The following is a 25,672-nucleotide window of genomic DNA, read 5'->3' on the forward strand; positions in this document are numbered from 1 at the left end:
TTTCTGGTTAAACTGTGGGGATTATGTATATATCGTCACAGCATGCGCTCTCGGGAGTGTTATTTCAATAGACCACCCTTAACTTGTGGGTAGGTCGATAGAAGTGAGATAGTTTTAGACTGGGGTCAGTTTGGCTAGGTTTCTACAACTCTAAAATCAATTCTAATTTCGTCATGAATTCAGTTTATGTTAAAGATCGATTCAGTAATGACTAGAATTGTTGGATTTGTTTGAGGTTTGTAAATGTTTAGTGTTCGTAGCGTTGTTTGTTTGTTTCGTAATCAGGTATCAAAGTAACACGGCTAAAGAGATATTGGATACAATAATCAGTATACAACCTAAAGACAGCGGTGGTGGCGGAGGTGAGACGAGAGAAACTGTCGTCTATCGATTAGCTGATGATATGTTATCTAAATTACCTCCAGACTACATCCCGTACCAGGTAAATGAATATTACTGATATCAACCAGCACTGAGTTGCACGGATCCATAGTTCTGCATCCGATTGCAGTTCTGGATTCAGTTCAACAGTTCAGGACCTAGTTCCACAGTTCAGTATCAAATACCGGTACCAGTTTTGGACTTAGTTCCACAGCACTGCCGATCCAGTTCCCCAGGTCTGTACTCGGTTCCACAGTTTTTGCATCGAATTCCACGAATTAAAATTTGCATTTAGGCCGTTAAAACATCGGAATAGATTTAATTGTATCTCTATATACTGTGAAACTGCGTCCTTCACCGGTGCTAGTCGGGTGAGAAATACTGAATAAGAGAACTAAGCAACTTACAAACAAAGGTGTTGATTTATTATGACTATATCGACCTCTTCAAGACTTCTTTCACCGACTGAAACTATAAACTTTTATTTGTCGAAAATGATAAGGAAGTAAAACTTACTCGACTGGATGTATCGCTAAGATCGGTGTTGTATGTGATTTCAGGTGAAGGAGCGTTTGATTAAAATGGGAATTCTTCAACCGTTGAATATTTTCCTGCGTCAAGAAGTCGACCGAATGCAGAAAGTGATTTCCGTCGTTCGTACGACTTTAACCGATCTGAAACTGGCGATCGAGGGAACGATCATTATGAGTGAGGTAGGGGAGTGAGTACTCGCTGTAGGGATACCACTCGAATAATGGTACTCCTTCGATGGTTCACTTTTTTGTCAGCGGAAAAATGAAATCTATTCAAGTTCTAATGTCCCCTAATTCAATGCAGATATCATGGCAAGACATGTCTCACATCATGGCTACCCGCCCTATCCAAATTTGGCTCCATTTCACAGGTAGCCTCTAATCAGTCGCCATAAAAACAGTCATGAAATGAACTACAGAATAATGTTTTAACATTCAATGAATTTTGTTTATTAATTCACACAAATTACACGATGTGGAATCAGTTTATCCGCTATGGAATCAATAATTTAACCACAGTGGAATCAGATATTCCCGGCCTGTTCATTGGCTTTACGCCACCATTCGTCGTAAGCCGTCTTCTTTCGACGGCTAAGAGCGAGTTCTTCAGCTGAATCATCAGCTGCAGCAGCAGTTTCAGCGTTCACCATCGACCACAAACTGATCACTAACAACATGATCGGAAGTAAACTTCTCAACATTTTCATCAGCATTGACGCTACAAATTAATACAATCTGTTTTATTATTGTTTAACCTCCGTGAAAGAAAGATCTTCATTCTATTTGTTGAATTAGTTTTTACAAGTTTACAGTGAAATTAGAATTATAACTTACCGATCATTTTAACAGTTGTTTCGGCGACAAATCACAGATTTATACGAGCAATTTACGAAGCTGAAATAGGAACGAATACATCGGTGATATTTGAACTGAATTTCAGCAGTCATAAAAATATTTAATTCATCTATAATTAATCATAGAACCTACATCTGATGCTAGTTAAACTTAACAGAATTGAATACAGAAAATATCTACAATTTTTTTTAATGTTAGAATTATTTCTTGTAAATTTCATTAAACCAACATCTGTTTCAGATAAAGTTAACAAATTCAAAAACATCAAATTTCTAAAATTAAAATCAAGTTTTAACAAATAGAAAATCGTCAAATTAGTTCTTGTACAATTCGTCCGTAGCAATAACTACACAATATGAGATCAATGTTGATGACTCTACGATTGATGAACTTACCTTCGAATACAAACGATTCCAAGTTGATGAAATGTTGATGAAACTGATTGGTTTATATTGACTATGTCCGCACCACCTGCCTCTCATCTCACACTGGGTGAAATTATCAAAGCAGAAATTTACAATCGATCCTTTTTTTGTGGAATCAGGAATTGAAAAAAATCCACGCGGGAAACGGAGAATGCGTGCAAAAAATCAACCGAACCATGAATTCAATAATAGATACATCCAAACTGTTACCGGAGCAGTTTTACTGAGTCCTGTTGTGATAGAACAAAAGAGATGCGTGCAAAAAACTAAACCAACCGTACATCAAAAACATATGCCACGATTGTTCACTATTTTCATGGGCTTTGATTTCATTCATAATTGATTGATCAGAAATTTATTCAGGAAAAATATATTTTCAAAAATATGATAATCTGTGGTTTTTATCATGAAATTCATGAAACGTAGGGCATTTTGGGAAAGAAAACCACCAAAATAAGTAGACTCTTAAGTCAGATCGTGTTTTGACTTGACAGTTGAATGGTACAGATACCAGTCTTTGTTCTTTTGTTATTTCATTTTGAACAACATTTTATAGACGTAAATAGAATCGTATCCCCTCATCAGGTGAATTAATCAGTCTGCAAAATCCAGGGATGTGATTTCCGGTCTTTGGGACCAAAATATTGACCCCTTGGGATTTGCACAGAAACGATGAGAGAAGTGGGGGGGGGGGGGGGTGAGGTACTCGGCTGACTGACGATTGGTACCGGTGAGACATAAAAGCGTTCAAGACCGGACAATCAGAAGTCTTTTTTGCGCTGGATGGTTGCGCTGCTATCAGAATTCGACGACGATCGACTACCCTCGAGCTATTAATAGACAGTGTTCGCTCGCGTAATGCTGAAAAACGGCTTTTATGGCCCGTCACGTGGCGCCAACTACTGTATTTTGATATGCTAATGAGCAGGTGATGACGTCACTGTAACGTTTCCGAGCGTCCGCGGAGCGGTTTTTTCAGCATTACGCGAGCGTATGCCGAGTAAACTATCGCTCATAAATGAAAACAAAAACAACTTTAGTGAAATTTGTTGTTTATTTCTGAATGCGAATTCCTCACTGAACAAATTGATGCGTAATAAAGGTTGATAAACCGATTATTAACGAAATTACGGACCAAAACGTCGCACGGAGAGTAGGTGTGACAGACAGTAGTTGTCTATTTCCTGGTTAGAATTAGGAACATCGTTTTTATCCGAAATGCTCTAAAATGGCTCTCGGGGCAATGAAAATTCAAAATTTTTCTGGGGCTCGCTTGATTGCAGCTTCGCTGCAATAAGAGGTGAGTTCCGGTTTTTGATAAAAATGAAATCACATCCCTGAAGATCTGAAACAAGCATATTGTCTTAATTTATAAATTGGAATAAAATCTAATTTATCAAAAACTTTTCCTGTCTTCCGCTTTACCGAATGCTAATACAAACGCTAAGCAAATAGTTCTATAAAAAGTGGCTTGAAAATCGTTTAAGAAAAAGATACCCTTTGAATAAAGTTTTTGTGTTGATACAATGATTGTTTCTGAACGAACAAGTGTTGGAATGATGTATGAAATTTGACAAAAAAAATGATCTGTATTCCTCGCATGCCACAGCAGCATAGCGAGTTGCGATTGATTCCAACCGTTCAGTGCTGCCCCTATGAATAACAATAGCGGAATTTCTATGAACTAAAGTAATTGTACATTTTTCACCGGGTGGATTATGAATTGTTTCAAATGACATGTTGTACCTTCCGGAAACTGGGTGCCTCAAATTGATAAATAAATTATTGTTAAATCCAGGCATGTTTTCTAACTGAAACAGAAAATTTTAAAGTATAAACTTTGACAAACGATATGTTTTTATTTCTTATCATTGTAGAATTTACGTGACGCATTGGACAACATGTACGACGCGAAAGTGCCGGTGATTTGGAGACGTATCTCGTGGGAGAGCAGCACGCTCGGATTCTGGTTCACCGAGATGTTAGAACGCAACGATCAATTCTCCGCGTGGATCTTTCAAGGTCGTCCGAACGTGTTCTGGATGACTGGTTTCTTTAATCCGCAAGGTATGATGATATTTCTCTCTAACTCACTGCTGCTGAAGGTGTCGTAGTCGGAATGGTCATTAACCCATTATTAGTCGAAAAGTTACACAAAATACAGAAATTACTTACTCTGTTCTTTACTATAGTTTTCCAGTCTTTTTTAAATTACTTTAACCCTTTCATTGGTGACTAATTAGGCTAAACAAAAATGATACCTTGTTTCTCCGCAGCGGCCGGGTCATTTTTGTAAAATATGATAAAATTTATAAACAGTTCATTTCTATAGCGGCCGGGTCTGTTATGGTTAAATTGATCACGATTTTAAAAAAAAGTAATGTATAGGGTAGATAGGCGGCCGGCCGGGTCAACATTTAAGCTCAGCAGAGCGGAGAAACAAGGTATCAATTTTTTTTAGCCTTAATACCCTATAGTGCTGGAGATAATTTGAAAACTTTGAGAAATTCCGCCCTAGTGTGTTGAATAACGGGAATACCACTATAGTGCGTCTACATCGCAGCGCGATGTATCGTTAGTAACTGATATTTCACTATGTTTGACATGTGCTGCCATCTTTCAATAGAGATAGAAATTAATTACTTATTACACCAATACACCGCAGTGCGGTGTACTAGTAAAATCCATCACGGCATTGCGGTGTAGACGCACTGAAAGGGTTAATCTGTATTCAACTTTTAATCATTCGCTCGGTTCCTTTGTTACATTCCTGCATAAATATCTTGTAAATATATTCTGTATCGGTACGCCTGATGATGGCTTATATTTTTATTAGCCGAAAATTTGCTAGAATTATATACAATTTTACTGATTTACGAATTTGTCATTTTCGGCTGAATCTTTTGTGGGATTTCTCTCGTTATTCATGTGTTGATGACTTAAATCCAAATGATGATTTACACTTAGTGAATTGAATAAGAAATACAAGTAGAGACGACTTCAGTAATTGGATGACTAACTTAATGACAAAATGATGACTTATTAACGGACTTTGATTGAAAATGTGAATTGTGATTGTTTTTTAAATTTTTTTCCGATGCTAGGTTTTCTGACGGCTATGCGACAGGAGGTTACCCGCGCTCATAAAGGTTGGGCGTTAGACTCGGTGACTTTACACAACGATGTGATGAAACAGTTTAAAGAGGATATCACTAACGCCCCTCCTGTAAGTAATAACAACAACCCAACATGCATTCACCTACAAGTGTGAAGTGTAGACAATCAGTTTTTGAAAGTGTGTAATATCTGGTGTTTGTAGTTCATTTTCAATTAGAAATGTCTCAGGTGAAGCACTGAACACATGTGACGTGTGGACGATCAGTTTTTGAAAGTGTGCTGATAAAATGTCTAATATCTGGTGTTTGTAGTTCATTTTTCAATTAGAAATGTCTCAGGTGAAGCACTGAACACATGTGAAGTGTGGACGATCAGTTTTTGAAAGTGTGCTGATAAAATGTCTAATATCTGGTGTTTGTAGTTCATTTTCAATTAGAAATGTCTGAGGTGAAGCACTGAACACATGTGAAGTGTGGACGATCAGTTTTTGAAAGTGTGCTGATAAAATGTCTAATATCTGGTGTTTGTAGTTCATTTTCAATTAAAAATGTCTCAGGTGAAGCACTGAACACATGTGAAGTGTGGACGATCAGTTTTTGAAAGTGTGCTGATAAAATGTCTAATATCTGGTGTTTGTAGTTCATTTTCAATTAGAAATGTCTCAGGTGAAGCACTGAACACATGTGAAGTGTGGACGATCAGTTTTTGAAAGTGTTCTGATAAAATGTCTAATATCTGGTGTTTGTAGTTCATTTTCAATTGAAAATGTCTCAGGTGAAGCACTGAACACATGTGAAGTGTGGACGATCAGTTTTTGAAAGTGTGCTGATAAAATGTCTAATATCTGGTGTTTGTAGTTCATTTTCAATTAAAAATGTCTCAGGTGAAGCACTGAACACATGTGAAGTGTGGACGATCAGTTTTTGAAAGTGTGCTGATAAAATGTCTAATATCTGGTGTTTGTAGTTCATTTTCAATTAGAAATGTCTCAGGTGAAGCACTGAACACATGTGAAGTGTGGACGATCAGTTTTTGAAAGTGTTCTGATAAAATGTCTAATATCTGGTGTTTGTAGTTCATTTTCAATTAAAAATGTCTCAGGTGAAGCACTGAACACATTGTGAAGTGTGGATGATCAGTTTTTGAAAGTGTGCTGATAAAATGTCTGGTGTTTATAGTTCAGATGAACCTCGCTGAAACTGAAACTAGAATTATAAATTAATGTGTTTGTTTTCTCTTATATAAACAGGAAGGTGTTTACGTGTACGGTTTAGCCCTAGATGGCGCCGGTTGGGATAGGAAGAATTGCCGATTGACGGAGCCACCCGCTAAAGTATTATTCACGCCGCTGCCAGTAGTTCACATGTTCGCCATCAACTCGACGGCTCCTAAAGATCCTCGATTGTATCAATGTCCGGTGTATAAAAAACCGCAGCGAACGGATTTGACTTACATCACGTTCATAGTGCTGAAAACAAACGTCAGTCCTGATCATTGGATTCTACGTGGGGTGGCAGCACTGTGCGATATCAAATAAACCCTTCTCATTCTGGCGGCACCTCCCGCAATCTTCTAGAATTCGATTCATAATTTATTCGTCTGTTGTCCATATCGAATTGAATCATTATTTTCCGTTAATAATTGTTTCTTTTTTTGCTCGAGTCTTAATGATTTTAACTTATCGTAGAATTTGCGTTTGATTGCGCTCATTTTAAGATTGTATCGTCATTTATTTTTTTTCATTTTATGACAGAAATAGAGATTTTTGTCGAAATCCGTTGGTTTTTGCTGCAGGTGATTTTCGTAAGCGATCTGGAGGCCCTCTGATTTAACAATTGTTTATACAAAAAATTGCACTAAATTCAAGATTCGGCGCGTCTTCATTTCATGACAATAAACATTTTCGAAGCTTTGATTTTATTCTGCCCCTTTTTTCTGCATGTGATTCTTTAAGATCTATGATAATTTCTACAAGTTATGCACCTAGCATTGAATGTGTATTTTTTAAGGAGATTAATGCATTTATTTATACGTGTTTAAAGATATTTTGAAATGGTTTTTTTTTTCTGTTTACGCCGCATGTGAATAGGCATTCACTATGTTACCATTTTTAAGTTTAATCCGTCCACAGAATATTTTTCGTATAAATAGAGAATAAACTCTACCGCATGTTACTCTTTTGTTATAACTTTAATGCACAAATATAAAAACAGCTTGACTGCATGTTATATTCAAAACAGAAAAAACTGTTTCTTCTTTTATTCTTGATGATGCGGAGGAAATCTCCAAGAAATCGTTCTTTTCTGATGACTCAGTTTGAGAGGCGGACCGGGGAGACCAGTCTTTGTTCTTTTGTTATTTCATTTTGAATAACATTTTATAGACGCAAATAGAATCGTATCCCCTCACCAGGTGAACTTATCAGTCTGCAAAATCTGAAACAAGCATATTGTCTAATTTACAAATTGGAATAAAGTTTAATTTATCAAAAAGTTTTCCTGTGGCACGTGAGTCTTCCGCTTTACCGAATGCTAATACAAACGCTAAGCAAATAGTTCTATAAAAAGTGGCTTGAAAATCGTTTAAGAAAAAGATACCCTTTGAATAAAGTTTTTGTGTTGATACAACGATTGTTTCTGAACGAACAAGTGTTGGAATAATGTATGAAATTTGACTAAAAAAATGATCTGTATTCCTCAGGTGCCACAGTAGCATAGCGAGTCTGCGATAGATTCCAACCGTTCAGTGCTGCCCCTATGAATAACAATAGCGGAATTTCTATGAACTAAAGTAATTGTACATTTTTTCACTGGGTGGATTATGAAATGTTTCAAATGACACAATATTCCTACTACGGCGCGGCGCGCGAGTTCAAGTTGAGTTCAAATTTATTTAAAGTAATGAAAGTTTGATCTACTAGGTCAAATATTCTGAATTTGATTTGATTTCGTATTTTACCGGATGGGAACGAGTCTGTAGATGCCGTCAAGTTTTGAATTGAATTTATTTCGATAAGAAAAATACAATAACATCTCAAAAACCTGCTCACAATCTACCGCAAAAATTCAATATAATCGAGTTCCAAAAAGCCTCTGCCAAGTACCGACAAATCAAAAATAGTGAAAGCCGGTATCGAGTTGAGGCAAAGAAAAAAGCCAAAGTAAAGTACCAAACTGAACAAAAGACTAGCGCCTGGGCCTGGCCCTGGGCATATGCCTTATTTAAAGCCTGTTTCTTGTTTTCGAGGTTAATGAAGAGACCTTAATGGGTTTTTTAATGAGAAGAGCAGGCTCCTGGAAAAGCTCAACCTCTCATTCTATCTTGGGACTCCTCGATCTGATGAGTCGTTAGTGCAATCCCACATTCCCGGGAAGTCAACATTTACTGGAGTCGGAGTCAATAGTAGATCAATTGCAGACTCCATGGAGTCATCAGGTGTCGATATGTCAATCTCAGACTCCCGTGAAATGCCAGGACTCAGTAGAGCAGCAGTAGTCAAGGACTCTGAGGAGTCATCTAGACTCAGTAAATCAGATTCGTCTATGACTGCGAGGGAGTCGATGTTGAGTCGCGTCGCGAGTTCGGATGCGCATTTTAAACACCAGCAGCGAGGTGAACCGGACCTCACGTACGCAGAGAAATACTCGATCGCCGAACGAATCCTCGTCGAGAATCCGGCTCGATTCCTCTCTCGATTCGAACGATTCCTCGTATCCGAGGACGCGTCGTGTTTCGGCGCGGTCGCCGACGACTACGCGGTCGCGTTTTATTTACGAAATATCGCGCGTAATTCGGACCGGGGCCGCGCGGCGGTTATCGCTAAAAACCGGCGGTATAAAGCGATGCAAGAAATGGACTCGGACTCGGATGACGGTTATTTCGGCGACGAGCAGATGAAGTTTCGGGATCCGTATTTATTTCATCAGATGGTCGGACGGTTCGAGACGAGCGAAGAGGCCGCGATGAAAGTCGATAAAACGGATCTAAGATTCTCGACTATTTTAATGTCTCATCTCAGACATGTTCAGATGAATGACACATTTACCGCACTGAAAGATCAAGAGGTTCGTGTTTTAGAATATCAACTCTATCCTTAAAATATCATCTTCAAGAAAATATTTAGTAAGAACATCAGCGCCGGTCACTCAGGGTCCCTACGACTCCTTCTAATCAGAAAATGCGTTTTAAAGTTGCTTCAAACTCCTTTAATTTGAGCAAAACGACTGAAACTTCTTTAAAACTGCTTCAATTTTGAGAAATTGGCAATTAGAAAGATTAGTAGAGACTCTTTATATCCAGGAATGACTGATTTATGCGGAGCCCGCGGCACCGGTATTTAATTTATAGAAATGTTTATTTTCTCACCGTCAGGAATCACAAACAGAAGAAACTGAAAGCGATGAAGACGAAGAGACTGAATTAGAGGAAAACGATGGTAAGAGGAAAGTAAATTGAACAGATGGAAATATTTCGGTAATTGATTCATTTGTTGTTTATTTTCCGTTGCGCAGATGAAGAACCAGCTCAGGTCAGTTCGGTAGAACGCGCCCGGTTGAGAGCTGAATTCAAGAATATAATGCGTCAAAGATTCCTAGATGGAAAAGACTCAAACTTTGATTACAGGTAAGATATAACTCAAACTTAACCCCGCATACCTTAGATCTGATCTGATTTTTGCTTGGATATGAATACGGTAGACTTCTGCTCGAGTGCTGGGTCCGCTGTTGGTTAGAGTTTACCAGTGCGAGTTCACGGTATCTTTAACCAACTTTTGAGCTACTGCAGATCCTGAGTGCAGGTCTTTAAGGGTAAGATACTGCATAGTGTCCTCATCAAATGTGGTGCATGAATATTTTGGACAGTGTACAACAGTAATACACTAAATTAGATTAGTTTTCAATATTTTGAATCTGGAGTCCAATTAGAATTGGAATTAGCTTTACAAATCACTGTTGAACATGCTGAATCCGGATTTTGGTCTAATCTAGATATGGTGGAACTCAGTTCTGAACTGTGGAATTGAGGCTGTGAAGTGGACCACCTGTTGCATTCGAGAACTTTGTCAAAAATGATCACCTTTACGAGACAATGTTTCGCTCATTTTGACGGTATTAAATTGATGAAACGTATTTTGATGATTGTCTATTTTCAGTCGCGTTGATCAGAATCCTGATTACGATTCATTAGAATTATTAAACATCGACGCTGAAGAGAAATATTTCAACGGAGATGAAGAGGACATGAACAGTGGAGCTGATCAAACGTGATCACACAGTGACCGACTGTGATCACACACAGTGACCGACCGTGATCACACACTGTGACTGACCGTGATCACACACACTATGACAGTGATCAGTTTTCCTCAAATCATCAAGTAAAGCTTTTTACGAAAAATTATGTACATTTTATTAATAAAAAAAAAAGAAAAATACAATTTACTTTAATGATTTTGTACAATTTTCTCTGCTGCTTGTACTGGGTATATTTAAACAATGGCTGCCGCGCCTGTAAAATTTCCGACCATCCTCGAGGAAATTATTTCGCGAGAGAATTTGTTTTGAGAGCTGATTCTATTTGTTTATTGCACAACACGTGTTTATTTACTGATGTTTATCTGATAATGGTCAGTAATACCTGATAAGTTCAGAAATATCTGGTTCAGTAATAGTTCTCTTTGTAAGCCCGGTTTCCAGTTCAATCTGGTTCAGTAATAGTTCTCTTTGTAAGCCCGGTTTCCAGTTCAACCCGGTTCAGTAATAGTTCTCTTTGTAAGTCCGGTTTCCAGCTAAATCTGGTTCAGTAATAGTTCTCTTTGTAAGCCCGGTTTCCAGTTCAACCCGGTTCAGTAATAGTTCTCTTTGTAAGCCCGGTTTCCAGTTCAACCCGGTTCAGTAATAGTTCTCTTTGTAAGTCCGGTTTCCAGTTCAATCCGGTTCAGTAATAGTTCTCTTTGTAAGTCCGGTTTCCAGTTCAATCTGGTTCAGTAATAGTTCTCTTTGTAAGCCCGGTTTCCAGCTAAATCTGGTTCAGTAATAGTTCTCTTTGTAAGCCCGTTTTTTCGAATCCTTCGATGCTTTGTGCGTCGTGTGTGATTTCGTTTTCGGTCCCGGTTTTTTGGGAACTTTTTCGCCCGGTTTTTTCACATTCAACAACGGGTGAATTTCTATAAAGAAAGAAAAAATACAAACTAAGAGCGATATTTTTGAGGAAGAGAAGAAAGAGGAAAGACTTAAAAGTTTATCTAGAATACTAGAAATATTTCGGAGTGTGTTTGTCTTAACTGATAAGAAATTACAACTCGAACTCAAGCCGTGAGACTCTTACCATCGATAGGAGCGTCCGGTAATTCTATATCGATCGGTTTCAGTTTTTTTTTCCGCGGACTCTGATCGACCGAAGCTCGTTTTTTGTCCGGTCTCGAGGCCGAATTATTCGCATCTTCTGCTGCCTGAAAATATAAACCGTTCAATGAGAATGAGTGTGATATCTGAGCTGGGAAGACGCGTGAAACCTGGCGGAGTTCCCCTCGCGGAGTTCCCCTCACTACCCTCACCTGAGATTGTTGTTCTGGAAGCGCCCAACCTTCCTCCGGCTCATCTATATCGGGAGCGACCGGTAAAAATAGTAACGCATGATCATCTTCATTTTCCTCATCACTACAAAAAGACAAACAACATTGAATGATCATAGGTCACATTCGGGGGAGGGGTTCTGTTAGGGGGTGGGGGTACTGTTAGGGGTGGGGGTACTGTTAGGGGGTGGGGGTACTGTTTGGGGGGGGGGTATATTTTACCTGCTCACAAATGCATTTATTGGCTCTACGTCCACTACATCGACTTCTTCATCTTCCTCTAGAGTTTCTACAAATAATTATCTCATGATGTCATAGGGTGATTTTATTGAGGTAGACATCTTTTCTGGAAGTGAAGCTAGCTAATTTGATGATGTCCACAAGTCAGACATCTTGTGTCTATAGATCAAATCACTAGAATACAATTTGATGATGTCATAGGGGGATTTATGGAGGCAGATATCTTTTCTAGAAGTGTCTATAGATCTAATCACTAGTAGACAATTTGATGATGTCATAGGGGGATTTATGGAGGCAGACATCTTTTCTAGAAGTTTCTATAGATCAAATCACTAGTAGACAAATTGAAGATGTCATAGGGGGATGTATGGAGGCAGACATATTTTCTTGAGTCACACAAGAAGAGATGTCTGCCTCCATAAATCCCCAGAGTCTATAACATCGAATCCCTAGCAGTTTGATGATGTCATAGGGTGATTAAACGGAGGCAGCCATGTTTTACCTTTATGATCCTCCACTATTTTGTCCTCATCTTCGATGTCGAATTCGGATTCTCGTTCCTGATATTCGACGTTTTCCTCCAATTCTTTAAAATCCGGAGCAAACGCGCTCCAATTCTCCTGCGAATAGAACACACCATAGACAACAACAGGTGACTACAACGTTAATCTAGAGGCCAGTTGCACAGTCGTGACTTAAGTCCAAAAGTGGTCTTAAATCTTTAGACTGGTCTTAAGTTGTTAGATTGGCTATAGAACTAAGTTGGTCTTAAGTCTAAGCCATGAATATGCAACCGGCCCCAGGGTTTAACAGTCAATTGAGACTAATCATTTAAACCTGACTGAGCTCATTTAGTTCAGCTCCACAGCAGTTTGACTTAAGTTAATTTCGGTCAAATTTCACAATTAAACCCGGACTAAGCTAATATTGGTCCTGTTTCATACTTGAGATACAATATTAGATCGAGCTATGCTCATTTTGGTTCGATCTTAGGCAAAATGAAAACCAGAATTAACAGTAATTAGTTTTTCGATGCTTACAACTTGATTTTGAGCCCAAACGGACACAACTCCGCTCGATATGGAAGCAATGATTGGTCGAACTGGATGCCACTGAAAATATAATATAATAATGCTCACAATAATTAAACAGCTCCGCAGAAGTGTTTCACGTTTCACGGGTTTCATGTTTAACGTACCACTACATCGAGTAAAAGTTCGCCCTTCGTACCGTGTAGGATTTTCACTAGATTACCGATACTTTTCTCCCAGATATAGAGGGCGTGTTGTCTCGCCGAGCCGGCGCAGATAAACTCTCCATCTCCGGAGAAACAACACTTCTTCCATAGAGTCCTAAAATACAAACAACTCACATTGACTTCCTCCGCGCACGCCATGAAGCTCATTACCTCTGATCGAAACATGCCTCTGATTACCACATGCCTCTGATCGAAACATGCCTCTGATTACCACATGCCTCTGATTACCATGTGTCCCACATGAAAGAATGTTTAAAATTTTCCTGCTGCTCCCCAGAATTCACTTGAGAAAATTTATCATTGGTCCTACACTCTGGGTCTAGTATCTGAAACAACCAACCTTATGGAACGGCCTCAGTTACTAGACCCTGATGAATGCCCAGAGAGGCTAAGGATGAGATGGAAGGGCTGGCGAGATGAAAGGGCCGATGAGATGGAAGGGCTGATGAGACGGAAGGGCCGATGAGATGGAAGGGCTGGCGAGATGGAAGGGCTGATGAGACGGAAGGGCCGATGAGATGGAAGGGCTGATGAGATGGAAGGGCCGATGAGATTGAAGGGCTGATGAGATGGAAGGGCTGATGAGCCTGTTACTCACTTGTTAACGAGATCCTGTAGTTTCTGTATCGGTTCCGGTTCGCCATTTTTACCGCAAGCTAAAACTTCACCACTTTCATAAACGCGAATAATTCTATCGGCTGAATTCACCAGGAAACAACTACAATATAATTCTATCGGCTGAATTCACCAGGAAACAACTACAATATAATTCTATCGGCTGAATTCACCAGGAAACAACTACAATATAATTCTATCGGCTGAATTCACCAGGAAACAACTACAATATAATTCTATCGGCTGAATTCAACTACAATATAATTCTATCGGCTGAATTCACCAGGAAACAACTACAATATAATCATCACTGATACACAAGTGCCCGGTAGCGTGGAATTCCACATATAGTTCCACACTTGTGGATCTCAGTGTTAAAAGAACCCAATTACCCACAGATCTGGCTCTGTTGTTCTAAGTCAAATTTCCACCAAGTAATGGAGTATTTAATCGGTGTGATTTTCTAATAGAAGTGTACAGTATATTCAGTTAATTACTCACTTGCCACGACGAGCAAACTCAATTGATTTAATAGCTGTTGTACTCGATGACCCCGTCGTCACGCGGAACGATGCCATTAATTTCATCGACTTTGTTTCGAACACGAGCATCCGGCCTTTAGCATTACCCGTGTAGATGTACTGTCCGCGTCGGTCGAACGCAGCTACGATATTCAAATCAGACTGAAAATACAACAGAGACACCTGGTGGATCCTCACTTGCCAAGACGGAATCCTCTATTGCCGCAGTAGTTGATCCTACTGCACACTAGTGACACATGGTGGATCCTCACTTGCCGCAAGTGGAATCCTCTTTTGCCACAGTAGTTGATATCCTACTGCACACTAGCGACACCTGGTGGATCCTCACTTGCCACAGCTTGAATCCTCTATTGCCGCAGTAGTTGATGTCCTACTGCACACTAGCGACACCTGTTGGATCTTTGCTTGCCAAAAGTGGAATCCGCTATTGTTCCAGTAGTTGAAGTCCTACTGCACACTAGTGACACCTGGTGGATACTCACTTACTTGTAGCCAGTGCTGAACAACGTCAATATTTAAGAGAAAAGGGGTCTAGATATCAGAGAGTTAACTTACATCATCGTCTAAAGGAACTACTGTGCTGCCATCTATAACATCCATTAGAACAGCCGCATGTTTCACTGGACAAACGAGAAACTTATTGCTGCAACAAAAATTAACCATGATTAAATAACTCTCTCTTTCTGTAGAGATTCTCATTCTGACGGGTTTATGATTGAGTCAGTACCTGTTACGCGGGTGAAACTGTATTTTCAGTATCGGTGACGGAAATCGATAAGTCTTATCACATTCACCTGATAATACATCCCACACTGATACGGTATTATCAGTGGAAGCGCTCAGTAGTTTCTGACCATTTCGATTCCAGCTGTAATATACACAAATATTCATTAGAATCAGACTATAATTTATGATGTAGGATCCATTTGTTTTGTGTCAATCTCAGGAACTCTGGAATTTTGACATCTTTATCGCAACAAAATACCAGGGGTCGGGTTTTTTAGACTGGTATTAACTTTAACTCTGGGGCTAACTGAATCGAAAAGATGACTTGAGTTAACCCCGGCCGGGTTAAAGTTAATACCAACCATATAAAACCGACCCAAGAATTGTTCACAATTTTTCTAATGCCAAGGTTCGAATACATTTAACATCGAAATGTTTTCAGACATTTCTTGATTCACAGATTATTCAAAATTTCCAAAGTGTGAATCTGATCCTATCAATGCCATTGAGGAATTGCAAACTGAATTTAAAAGAAAGGCAATTTTTCGGGATGTGCACGCACACCTACCTGAGTGAGCAAACCGGATGGACGTGGGACTGGATGATTTTGGCGATCCCTCGAGTTAGGAAATCCCAGACGACTATACGTCCGTCGTTGCAGCCGACCGCGAGCATCGTGCCACGTTTATTGAAAGTACACGTGACGGCGATACTGACGCAATCCAACGTTCCATCAAAATCCTATCAAACAGACAATTATAGAGACTTTCAGTTAAAATCAGTTCAATTTCACGCACTGGGCACAGATTTGTAAATTGTAATTTCTGATCTGTATAGAATAACATTGTAAATTGTAATTTCTTATTTGTAAATTCCGATCCTGGATCCGGTTCCACAGTTGTGAATTAAGATATTAGATCTTATCTATTCAAGACCTGTTTTAGATCATTTTTGTTCAATAGCCAAACGACTTAAAATCAGGCTTAAGATTCTAAGTCAACAGGGCCCAGAACCCGGTTCCACAGATTTGTGTTAAGATTTAACTCAAAAGTAAACTAATCGATGAAAATGAACTGACTTTAACTCAGAGTTAACTCTAACTCACAACTGTGGAACTGGATCCTGAACTGGGTTCTGTTTCTGTTGTACAGTCGTGAGTGAAGTTCAATTAAACTATGCTTAAACTAAATTGACAATAGAATATAGTCTAAAGACTGGCCTCAAATCAATAAAACAATGCCTCGGCAATGCTGAGCCCATTGTGATTCAATCACTGATAGATCTTACCTCGGGATAATTTTGACCAAACGATTCTGAAAAAAAGATGTCAAAAGAAAATCTTCAGTTCAGTAGTAAGTAAAATAATTTGACATTTAGAACCGCCTTTCAATGAAGACTTTTTGAATATCCTTCAATCAGTGTAAAATGAAATGGATTAAAAATCAATGTTTTATAGGTCAGCTGCCAGTGCTTTCTGGTCCTAACTTCTATCAGGTATGCACCACCAGAACTGACAGAGGTAGGCCACCTTATGTCCTCTCAAGCTGAAGGAGACATTAGTCAGTAAAGCAAGGTAATTAAAAATCGCCACTTCACAATTCTATATCATTATTAGGGAGGTACGCAGAAAAAAACTTAAATTCTGAACACAAGTTCTCACTCCTCACTGTATTATAATTGCTAGAAACATCCGAAAATAGTAAAATAATCGCGGAAAGGCCCAGTACTAGTAGTAGAGTGAACGTCAGAGTGGCCCCTGGCAGGCGAATGATGGTTGTTCAGTAAGGATGTTTTCAGTAGCTTTACAGCGATTAAATTCATACCTAACAATTCTAAATTCATGATTGCCGTCGACGAATATTCAATGTGAACAATATAAAACTGATTCGCAACAAATCCGTCGATGTTTTCTGTCAATTTTCGTCGAATTTGATCGAAATTCGGTCGATTTTTACGAGCGCTTTTTGCCGGCTTCCATATTGGAATTAGCTATTCGTCGGATTTGTATTCAAACTTCTCAGCGTTGATCCACCCACAACAGCCAGCGACCGATCATTAGGGTTAGGGTTATGGAGGTTGGGGTTGAGGCTTGGTCGGCTCCGGATTAGGGTTGTTAAACCGGCTGTCGCGGATGCAATCTAACCCTAGCTCGCGAAGAGGGCGACACACTATGACGTCATATCCGCTGTATATTGACCAAAATGGAGTCTGTGGTGTATTCAATGATCGCGTTCTTCAGTTTGATTTTGTTCATACCCGAAGGTAAAGATTCATTCAATCAATCTGTTCTGATATGTATGAAGTGAGGCTGAAAGGTTTGGGGGATCCGATCCGCCGGACGGAGAGGGGGGAGGGCGCGAAGAGGTACCACCACTCAACTTGACTTCGTCTTCAGACTTTTGGGTTTGCCCTTTTTCGACTGTGGCATATGACTCATAATATCTACAAAATCGAATCGAAACAATTCACACTAGTTTATTGGCACATTTCTTGAATCATACCATCTTACCTAATTTACAACTTAATGTTGTGTTGGTGGTCAAAATTATGGAATAGAAAGTGAAAAAAATGAAACGCCCGATACCCGTGAGGGCGGAAGGGCAGGCACGGGTACCCCCGTTACCAGAGAGAGTTGAGGGAAATCGATGTTAATTGTGATAGTTGTGTATTGTAGGTTATTGCGGTATAACACCTACCGTATCAATCCTGTTATTCCGACCTGAAGATGGAAGAACCGATATCGGTGACATCTATGTCAATTTGAAAGATGATTTAATCATTGAATGTCAAATCGATAATATGCCTCCGGAAACAAAGGTACGTTCCCGTAATTCAATCTCGGATTTACTTCCAAACGTGTTCTCACACTCTTAAGACTGGTATTAAGTTATTAGATTGACTAAAATTTGAAAATTTAAAAAAAATAAAATCTTTTCTAGAAGTGTCTATAGATCAAATCACTAGTAGACAATTTGATGATGTCATAGGGGGATTTATGGAGGCAGACATCTTTTCTAGAAGTGTCTATTGATCAAATCACTAGTAGACGATTTGATGATGTAATAGGGGGATTTATGGAGGCAGAAATCTTTTCTTAAAGATGTCTACAGGTCTACAGATCAGTTCATTAGTAGACAATTTGATGATGTCATAGGGGGATTTGCAACATTTTGCTTGCGATGACTCCTGGAATTTTTTACTTTTCTCCAGGGCCGGGTTTCATAGATGTGGAAACAAAATAGTCCCTGGGAATATTTTGAAATTTGTCAGTTATAACCATGGTTTCTCATTGTTACTATGGTGGTTGTCACCTAGATTGAGGATTTACCCCTAGGGATAACTTTGATACTCAGTCTATGGAACCGGGGCCTGGAGTTCCCGGAAAACACCTGGGCCCGGTTTTATAGACTGAGTATCAAAGTTATCCCTAGGGATAAATCCTCAATCTCGGTGACAAGACAACCACCATACTAACAATGTGAAACCATGGTTATAACTGACAAATTTCAAAATTTTCACAGGGATTATTTTTCTTCCACATCTATTGAAGTTAATTGTGGTAACTTATAACCAGCGTTGTGGGTCGCAATAACTGTTGACCAGGGACGGCTAAAGGCTGAGACAAGACCGGGAGCCTGAGAGAGTAACAAGTCCGAACACGTTCGTTTCTTGATGCTAACTGATGATATTTATTCTGTACTACACTAACACAAACTAAAAATAGGTTACAGTCACAGTCCTCGGCCACCCAGGGGTCAGTTACTACGGCCAGCATCTGGCATGGATTAGCTATCTTACATGCCTGCCCACCGAAATACCCTTAGAATTAACGACATCTATGAAACCGGGCCCTGTAATTGCAGTTGCCCTGAAATGTAGGAACGTTGCTGCCTGCAGGTTCATATAAACATGTTTTACATGTATTTCAGGTTCAGTGGTATTTTGAGTCTGATTACGCGACGACGCCGACGATGATTTCACTCGACATGTTATCCTACAATCCGAACAAGTATAAAATAGCTGTCGGTCAAGAGATGAATTCTTTTCGATTAACGGTGAAATCAATGGAGGTTAAAGATACCGGAAAATATGAGTGTAAAGTTCACTACGCTCCTCAGACCGATCCGCTTACCGACTCCGTACGAGTTGTAGTCGGGGGTAAGTATAAATACCGGCCAGTCAATCCGGCTTAATCCGATCGGCATTTTGATTTAATCACGGTTTTTAACGGTTCGTTATGGGCGTATAAATTGCAGGAATATCCTCATGGCCTTGAAAAACTGAGGATATTAATTTGTTTGAAAAAGTCCGATAATTTTGGTGACTAGCAGTTGAGTCTTGTATTTCATGCTATGCTGTACTCTATGCACACTGACAATTAGTGAAACCTAGAGAATTAACTTGTTTATTGAATCTATTTGTATTAATTCAGTCTTTGATTCCTTCAATAATCTACTGTCTACCGGTATATTTCGTAATGAAATTGGCCTCGAAATCGTGTTCGAAATGTCAGTGAATTCAGATTAGCAATTCTTGTAATGAACGACTGTCGTTCTCTAGCTTCACAGTTCGGTCCAGTGCGTCGACACTGCTGTGCGATGTATGAATCTGATGGACTTTTCTAGTACACCGCATCGCGGTGTATTGGTGTAATTAGTCATTAAGAAGTTATCTCTATTGGAGGATGGCAGCACCTGTCAAACACAGTAAAATATTAGTAACTAGAAATGAATACACTGCACCAAAGAGTTACGCCTGTTTGTCAACGTACTGGGGTGGAATTTTCAAATTATCTCTAGCCCTTTTTAGGGTATGAATTAGTCAGCAATGAAAGGGTTAAATTGAAAGATGGCAGCACCTGTCAAACAGTGAAATACTAGTAACTAACGATACATCGCGCTGCGGTGTAGAGGCACTATAGCGGTATCCCGTTATTCAACACACTAGGGCGGAATTTCTCAAAGTTTTCAAATTATCTCTAGCACTATAGGGTATTAATTAGTCAGCACTGAAAGGGTTAAATTGATCTAACCCGGATGAAGCCTTGGTTTTTATGCGCGTTCTATTTTTCAGAGAAGCCGATAATTCAGATGTCGATGTCGAGTACGGATAAAACTACGAAACAAGGCGACACAGTGGAGTTATCGTGCTATGCTCGCGGTTCTCCCGAGCCGAGGATTATCTGGAAACGTGGAGGTGGAGCTCAGTTACCGGGAGGCGGAGAGACTGTCGAGGTTAGTGACGATGTCGAATCAATGGGGGCGCTCTAGTCTCACACACACATCTACCGGAATTAGTTGTATGTTATTTTCATGTCGTAGGGTAACACTTTGCGATTGGAGAACGTTCAGCCCGATGCTCGTGGTTATTATATATGTGAAGCGATCAATGAAAGAGGACTGGCGACCATGAAAATACAACTTTACGTAGATTGTAAGTGGAGGATGAGAGACTGTCGTATAACAGTTCGAGAACCGTCGTTGCCTATGGCTTGTTTTCAATACCGCCCTCCCATTTATCGCCACCCCCGCCTACCGCCAGGGTTACTCAATGTACATCTCTACTCAAATACATAATAAAACACCCCCGATATACCGCCCTCCCATTTACCGCCACCCCCGCCTACCACCTGGGTTACTACTCAATGTACATCTCTACTCAATTACATAATAAAACACCCCCAATATATCACCCTGCCATATATCGCCATCCTCGCCTACCGCCAGGTTTTCTCAATGTACATCTCTACTCAAATACATAATAAAACACCCCCGATATACCGCCCTCCCATATACCGCCACCCCCGCCTACCGCCAGGTGCTCTCAATGTACATATCGATACAAATACATAGTAAAACACCCCCGATATACCACCCTTACATATACCACCACCCCCGCCTACCACCAGGGTTACTCAATATACATCTCTATACAAATACATAGTAAAACACCCCCGATATACCGCCATACTCTCTATACCACCAAAATCGTCCTGCACCGATGTGGGCCCGCGGTATATCGCGGGTTGACTATGATTATGATGATTATATTTTCAGTCCGTCCGATAATAAACGTTGATAATGCGGTTGAGTATCAGGCGCCTGGATACGTGAAGGGTTTAACTTGTATTGTTGAAGCGAACCCACAACCGAAACATTCAGCTGTCGTCTGGTCTAAGGATGGAGTTCTTATAAAGCCGGATGAAAGGTATTATTCATGAACGCTATTATAGACTTGAATTTTCACCTTAGAATAAACCGGGTTGGTGGACTGTAAAAAACACTAGTTCAGGGAACTTGAGTTTTGATGAACCCGGGTTGAACGGGTGAATAGCAGCGTCTGTACTGAACTCAGCTTCGATAGTAAGAAACCACATCTGTAGTTCAAGTTCAATGGGATACCGGCGAGGCTACTGCGGGAAGCGAGGATTAAGCGATAATCCGCCAGGATCGCTAATGGCACTGGGTTACCGCCCTTCAATTACATTTCAATAAACTTCGAGTCAAATTTTCTGATTAGTAAATCATTTTTCAGTGATATCAATACGATATACTGAGAGAGAAAGGAAATCTTATATCTATCAAATGACTCGTTTGATAATTATCGAATTTGGAAGCCTAAAAATGATGTTTGAATTTCATCAAAAATGAACTGATTTTCACAACGAGTAACCCAATGTTTTGTTGCGCCATCTGGTGTTGCCGGTATCCCATTGTCGCGCCTGAACGCGCTGCGCATTGAACACGGGTTTAATCTAGATAGAATGCAGAGTCTAATGCGAACTTGTTTCTAACGCAGAGTGAAGAAGAAGGATTTCTAAAACCTGTGTTTCCAGCGCAAGATTTACTAAAATGCGGACGTAGCTATTCACCTTACATTCCATTCTATCACAGAGTCGAGCTAAAAGCTCCCTTTCTGTCAATATGCACCTCGAACCTCCTCAGTCTGACACGCATCACTTTTCACAGCCCTGACACATTTTTTTCAATATTGCAGCTCGTTTTAAGTGTTATTATTATTTTTACAGACATTCGATAGATTTCAATCTGGCGTCCGATTATCAAGTGATTTCGAGTATGGTTATAAAAGGTGTTCGACCGACTGATTACGGATTATACACGTGTCTCGCATCCAATCGGGAAGGTCAAGGCAGCGCGCAGATTAAATTAGAAGGTAACTTTGCTAAAACCCTACGTACTATCCGTTATCCTCCAGAGCTGACAACTGTTATTGATTTTCAGTGTTTGTCACTGTTTTATAATGAGAAATACTGATTAGATTTGTTTGATGCGTACAGAAATATACAGGAATTTGTTTGATTTGCGAATGTTGATTGTATTTTATAGAAAGTGATCAAGGACGTCCGGATGGTAAAACAGGTCAGATAATCGCCGCAGCAACGCAAACATCCGTTTCATTCTTACTCGTCATCGTCAGTATCGTTTTAACGTTGAGGTTTAATTTACAATAGTGTCTCGAGGGGGCGCCCTTAGAACTACTCGAAGAACGCAGGGTGAGAGAGCTTATAAAAATCCTGACACCACTAGGGGGCACCACGATAGGGGATCCATTAGGGATATCCCATTAACCATCGCTTGTCATGTATGTAAGGCAATATCTAAATTCCAATTAACCCTCAGTTACGTGGCCATTTTATGAAATCCATTTCATTGTCAATTGAAGTAATGTTTACTTATAATTGAGAATTGACGTATCTATTAAAACGCCCCCTAGTGGCAATTTCCATCGATTTTGAAAAAGAAAAAAAGAAAGAATATCAACATTTCTTATGGATTTTGTTTTGAATTCAGATATGTTAAACTAATGCATATTGATATTGTTTCTACAGTATATCTCATTAACCCATCTATCATTATTGTTTATATATTGAGATTTGAGAACCTTGAAAAACACTATTTCTTATTTTTTTTAAAATCGATACCATTTGTAAAACCTTGTTTAATAACCCTCCTCATATCAGCGGTTCCAGTGAACCCCATACCCTCTTATCAGGAGGTATGACATCATCTAGCAGTATCAATACATTCTGTGAGTATTTTCTGGTTTTAATGAACATTTTTTTCAAGGGTCTAAAAACTTGTATCATCAATCAAATAATTGTTGTATATATAATGCGTTGATTCACTATTTATAGGTGTATTAGAAACATTCAATTATAATTAAATGAAATTAGATGTTGATTTATATAAGAAATATGTAAAAATAATTGATAGAAATAAGCTTTCATTATTATTATTATTATTATTATTAATTATGCGATAATTTGGCTATTTTTAGTGAATTATCATATTACCGGGTATATGAAAATTACATGGTATAAAATGAACGTTTCTGTAATAATGTAACTATTTCATCTATAATTGATACATGTGCAACAATCCACTTAGATTTTTCATCACTTAGCTATCACCATGGTAGTGATTGTTGCTACCATTGGTGATTTGTTTACAGGGTCAGTTCTCTTGACCTTCAGGTTGACCGGGATTCAGTTCCACAGAAGACAGTTCTCCGAGTATAGGGGGTCAATTGACTATTGAAAATGAACTAATTTTACCCTTCATTAGGCTAAAAAAAATTGATACCTTGTTTCTCCGCTCTGCTGAGCCTAAATGTTGACCCGGCCGGCCGCCTATCTACCCTATACATTACTTTTTTTTAAAATCGTGATCAATTTCACCATAACAGACCCGGCCGCTATAGAAATGAACTGTTTACAAATTTTATCAATTTTTACAAAAATGACCCGGCCGCTGCGGAGAAACAAGGTATCATTTTTGTTTAGCCTTAAAAGTCAACCAAGAAGGCTAAAATATAAAATATGTCACCTTGTTTCTGTCATTGTGTAAACTGAAATTGAATTTTTAATCAGTTCATTTCTGTAGATGCCAGGTCTTTTATTGTAAGCTTGATCAGGTGCTGATCCAGGGCCATTTATTGACTAGGGCACCAACTTTGAAAAAGCCCAGCAAGCAAAATCTGCCCTTTACGATTAAACTTAATTATAGAGTTACAATAATATATTTTGGAATAGTGCCCTTTTGAGCAAATGAGAGTGCCTTTTTTGATTTTGGGGAATTTATTTTTAATCACATTTTGCGTGAGGCCGTTATTTTTTATGGCGCACAAATTGTGTGGCCCTTTTATTTACTTTTTTCCCGAAACAAAAATTTTTCGAGGGCATTTGAAAACTGTGACTACCGCACGTGCTGCATGTGCGATAGTCTGGATCCGCGCCTGTTGATCATGATTTAAGAAAAAAAAGTAATGTACAGGGTAGATCCGGCTGGGTCAACTTTACTCAGCAGAAATGAGAAACAAGGTATCAAATTTTTTAGCTTCATTTCCGATGTTTCAACCTTAGAGTGGTGAAACCGAGTCTGCCACAACTGTGGAACTGGTTCCAGGTTGACCTATTTACGAACATGGTTGTGAAATTGAAGAGACATATCATCGTCAGTTTATTTGAAACGTTTCAAAAAACGCAATAAATAAATCTATCATTTAAAACATTCCACGTATATTTATTATCATATCGATTTTAATGCTGCTATAATAATAATTTATTCTGTCCATATTTTTCGCCTAAATTTTAGAATTTTCTTTCTTTATACTGAATAGATAAATGAATGGTGTTATTTTATAATTTTATATCTGTATAAACATTATATAAACACTTGTATTACATTGTGTATATGACAATAAATCTATATCATTATTTATATATCAAACTCTTGACTGTAGGTTCAAGTTCTTGTTTCTTTCTGGTAGTTCGGGTGCTTGCATGGAGAGGAGGGAACCAAGCCTTGACTGTTGTTGTTAATCCTGCCTGACTAGCTTGGACTCTTGACTATAATTCACCGGCTCTTTGCTTCCCAATGAGTGCCTATCTCTTGTAGGCTAATTTTGTGTTTCTAAAACCCTTCTGAGCCCATTATTTCAATGGGCTTCCTTTTAAAAATATGATTTTATCCCAAACCCTCATGGGCTGAGTTTTCTATGGCCACGCTTTTAAGAAAGGTAATTTTGTGAACAGAGCTGTTCCGATTTCATTTAAAATTTTATCGCAACCCAAATTTCTGCCCTTTTTTGGGCTTTACTCTGAACATTTTATCCGAGCCCAGTATGTGTCCGTTTTGGGGTATATACAATTTTACCCGAACCCCGAATTAAACTCTACTGTTTAAGCTCATTCGCCGTACGAATGCTTTCAAAAACGTTCTTTTTTTCATAAGAATAAATGCGATTATCAATAAACGTGAGCTTTTTATGAGAAATAAGAAGATTTATTTTTAGGTAAAAGGGTATTTTTCATGGCGTCGGAATCTACTAATCGTTACGTTGTTCGCCCGTGACCTGTTCGAATCGATCGAGCGCCTTTAAACCTA

At 39.1% G+C, this 25,672-nt stretch overlaps 4 protein-coding genes across 6 annotated transcripts in view; 3 read left to right on the forward strand and 1 right to left on the reverse strand.

Moving 5' to 3' along the window:
- Positions 1–7,382, forward strand: part of LOC141907856 (dynein axonemal heavy chain 8-like) — a 63,014-nt gene extending 55,632 nt beyond the window's left edge. The window contains exons 81-85 of the mRNA XM_074797600.1: positions 286–442; positions 942–1,094; positions 4,072–4,261; positions 5,299–5,420; positions 6,561–7,382. Of these exons, the coding sequence (XP_074653701.1) occupies positions 286–442; positions 942–1,094; positions 4,072–4,261; positions 5,299–5,420; positions 6,561–6,848 (910 nt within the window). The 3' untranslated portion in view covers positions 6,849–7,382. The remainder of the gene's footprint in view (positions 1–285; positions 443–941; positions 1,095–4,071; positions 4,262–5,298; positions 5,421–6,560) is intronic.
- Positions 7,383–8,282: 900 nt separating this feature from the next.
- Positions 8,283–10,724, forward strand: LOC141907044 (coiled-coil domain-containing protein 97-like). The gene is made up of 4 exons (XM_074796592.1): positions 8,283–9,375; positions 9,683–9,746; positions 9,823–9,934; positions 10,464–10,724. Exons 1-4 carry the CDS (start codon positions 8,734–8,736, stop codon positions 10,576–10,578), a joined length of 933 nt encoding a protein of 310 aa, XP_074652693.1. The 5' UTR covers positions 8,283–8,733; the 3' UTR covers positions 10,579–10,724.
- Positions 10,725–10,771: 47 nt separating this feature from the next.
- Positions 10,772–17,254, reverse strand: LOC141906833 (retinoblastoma-binding protein 5 homolog). 3 transcript variants are annotated; one of them, XM_074796257.1, is made up of 14 exons: positions 16,934–16,954; positions 16,554–16,579; positions 15,835–16,007; positions 15,268–15,408; positions 15,096–15,183; positions 14,500–14,681; positions 13,982–14,101; positions 13,324–13,477; positions 13,166–13,237; positions 12,628–12,745; positions 12,108–12,174; positions 11,868–11,970; positions 11,639–11,762; positions 10,772–11,477 (listed from the first exon to the last, which is right to left on the reverse strand). In XM_074796257.1, exons 3-14 carry the CDS (start codon positions 15,939–15,941, stop codon positions 11,341–11,343), a joined length of 1,413 nt encoding a protein of 470 aa, XP_074652358.1. In that variant the 5' UTR covers positions 15,942–16,007; positions 16,554–16,579; positions 16,934–16,954; the 3' UTR covers positions 10,772–11,340. The 3 variants fall into 3 exon arrangements, 2 of the variants coding, with proteins under 2 accessions (XP_074652358.1, XP_074652357.1); XR_012619426.1 differs by lacking the exon at positions 16,934–16,954 and adding an exon at positions 17,090–17,254 and having other exon boundaries at positions 10,929–10,948; positions 11,060–11,477; positions 11,639–11,970; XM_074796256.1 differs by lacking the exon at positions 16,934–16,954 and adding an exon at positions 17,090–17,254 and having other exon boundaries at positions 11,639–11,970.
- A 208-nt stretch (positions 17,255–17,462) lies between these two features.
- LOC141907540 (protein amalgam-like) lies at positions 17,463–25,003 on the forward strand. The gene is made up of 8 exons (XM_074797219.1): positions 17,463–17,528; positions 17,941–18,083; positions 19,196–19,424; positions 20,340–20,500; positions 20,588–20,699; positions 21,323–21,473; positions 22,294–22,439; positions 22,613–25,003. Exons 1-8 carry the CDS (start codon positions 17,468–17,470, stop codon positions 22,735–22,737), a joined length of 1,128 nt encoding a protein of 375 aa, XP_074653320.1. The 5' UTR covers positions 17,463–17,467; the 3' UTR covers positions 22,738–25,003.
- Positions 25,004–25,672: the final 669 nt, after the last annotated feature.

The sequence above is a fragment of the Tubulanus polymorphus genome, chromosome 6, assembly GCF_964204645.1.
Source record: "Tubulanus polymorphus chromosome 6, tnTubPoly1.2, whole genome shotgun sequence".
Taxonomy (NCBI): Eukaryota; Metazoa; Nemertea; class Palaeonemertea; order Tubulaniformes; family Tubulanidae; genus Tubulanus; species Tubulanus polymorphus.

Bases quoted from the DNA above. Each gene is read 5' to 3' on its own strand.
- LOC141907044 (XM_074796592.1), top strand. From the start codon at position 8,734: ATGGAGTCATCAGGTGTCGATATGTCAATCTCAGACTCCCGTGAAATG. The intron at 9,376-9,682 runs GTTCGTGTTTTA...TCTCACCGTCAG, and splicing joins CCGCACTGAAAGATCAAGAG to GAATCACAAACAGAAGAAAC. The intron at 9,935-10,463 runs GTAAGATATAAC...GTCTATTTTCAG, and splicing joins GACTCAAACTTTGATTACAG to TCGCGTTGATCAGAATCCTG.
- LOC141906833 (XM_074796256.1), bottom strand. The intron at 13,238-13,323 runs GTACGTTAAACA...TTATATTTTCAG, and splicing joins AACTTTTACTCGATGTAGTG to TGGCATCCAGTTCGACCAAT. The intron at 11,478-11,638 runs GTAAGAGTCTCA...CTTTCTTTATAG, and splicing joins ACCGGACGCTCCTATCGATG to AAATTCACCCGTTGTTGAAT.
- LOC141907540 (XM_074797219.1), top strand. From the start codon at position 17,468: ATGGAGTCTGTGGTGTATTCAATGATCGCGTTCTTCAGTTTGATTTTG. The intron at 19,425-20,339 runs GTAAGTATAAAT...TCTATTTTTCAG, and splicing joins CGTACGAGTTGTAGTCGGGG to AGAAGCCGATAATTCAGATG. The intron at 22,440-22,612 runs GTAACTTTGCTA...TGTATTTTATAG, and splicing joins CGCGCAGATTAAATTAGAAG to AAAGTGATCAAGGACGTCCG.